The sequence below is a fragment of the Sorghum bicolor genome, chromosome 7 (genome assembly GCF_000003195.3).
Source record: "Sorghum bicolor cultivar BTx623 chromosome 7, Sorghum_bicolor_NCBIv3, whole genome shotgun sequence".
NCBI classification, from domain to species: Eukaryota; Viridiplantae; Streptophyta; class Magnoliopsida; order Poales; family Poaceae; genus Sorghum; species Sorghum bicolor.
In genome coordinates, this window is record NC_012876.2 from 7172830 (window position 1) to 7174256 (window position 1427).

The 1427-nt window shown below is 40.9% G+C and overlaps 1 protein-coding gene across 1 annotated transcript; it reads left to right on the forward strand.

Moving 5' to 3' along the window:
• On the forward strand, positions 240 to 1127 carry LOC8071131 (germin-like protein 12-2). Its single transcript, XM_002443934.2, has 2 exons — positions 240 to 391; positions 548 to 1127. Exons 1-2 carry the CDS (start codon positions 274 to 276, stop codon positions 1114 to 1116), a joined length of 687 nt encoding a protein of 228 aa, XP_002443979.1. The 5' UTR covers positions 240 to 273; the 3' UTR covers positions 1117 to 1127.

Sequence of the window (1427 nt, forward strand, 5' to 3'; positions counted from 1 at the left end):
TTAATGTAATGCATGTGAAAATATTAAAACCAAGGTAGGTTTCGAAATGTTGATATAGTAGTAAGATAATTGTGTTATTTCGTCTGCAGGTTCTAGCAGCCGGAGACCCTTTCTTCATTTGGTAGGTTCAACATGGACTTTTTCAGTCATGAACACATTCACGTCACCACCCATGCTTGTGTGGCAGCCTATATAAACACAGCATCCCCATGCCTCAAAGCATCAAACTGACAGAAGCTCCATAGCTGAATTCAGAGAGCACAAATAAACAAGATGGCTCCCTCCACCTACTTTCTCCTCATTTCTCTTCTAGCATTGGCCACTTCTCAGGCCATTGCTTCTGACCCTAGCCCGCTCCAAGACTTCTGTGTTGCCGACATACACTCTCCAGGTATGCACGGACACATTTAAAATAATGCACTATGTTCTTGTACTAAATTAACGATCAAATAATAATTATTTTTGTCACAACAAACACTATATTTTTATGTATGTTCTAGTGATTTCTGATTGCTGTGTACCTATTTTTTTGTCTTTGGATATCCAGTGAAGGTGAATGGATTTGTTTGCAAGGACCCCATGGCTGTGAATGCAGATGACTTTTTCAAGGAAGCCAACCTTGACAAGCCTAGGGACACAATGAAAAGTAAGGTAGGATCCAATGTCACTTTGATCAATGTCATGCAGCTGCCTGGACTCAACACCCTCGGCATCTCCTTGGCTCGCATTGATTATGCACCATTAGGTCAGAATCCACCACACACCCACCCACGTGCCACCGAGATTCTCACCGTGCTTGAGGGTACACTCTATGTTGGATTTGTCACCTCCAACACAGACAACGGTAACAAGCTATTCACCAAGGTTCTCAAGAAGGGTGACGTGTTTGTATTTCCCCAAGGGCTCATCCACTTCCAATTCAATCCGGTGCATGACAAGCCAGCAGTCGCGATCGCGGCACTAAGTAGCCAGAACCCTGGGGCTATTACTATTGCCAATGCAGTCTTTGGATCAAAGCCACCAATCTCAGATCATGTCTTGGCCAAGGCCTTCCAGGTGCAAAAGGGGACAATTGATTGGCTTCAAGCTCAGTTCTGGGAGAACAACCACAACTAAATAAATCATGTTTGGGCAATGTATGAGTTCTAGAATAATTTGTATGGGAATATATATAGAGCTTTATTTGCAATTTAGATACTAAAGTTTGTTTTTATTATTTAAATGCTACTAATGATAATAAAATAAATGGTCAGTATTTCTATACGATAATGTTAATTGTGTCCGTGTTGTTGCTCTGCCACCTTGACTTTAATAAAAAACATTAATGTAATCTATATGACACTCAGCCATCTGCCATTTTATAGGGACGGTTCATAAGTAAACCTACTCGATAATTATTGTAGTCACAGGTCATGTGATTTTTTGTG

Bases quoted from the DNA above. Each gene is read 5' to 3' on its own strand.
- LOC8071131 (XM_002443934.2), top strand. From the start codon at position 274: ATGGCTCCCTCCACCTACTTTCTCCTCATTTCTCTTCTAGCATTGGCC. The intron at 392-547 runs GTATGCACGGAC...TTGGATATCCAG, and splicing joins TGCCGACATACACTCTCCAG to TGAAGGTGAATGGATTTGTT.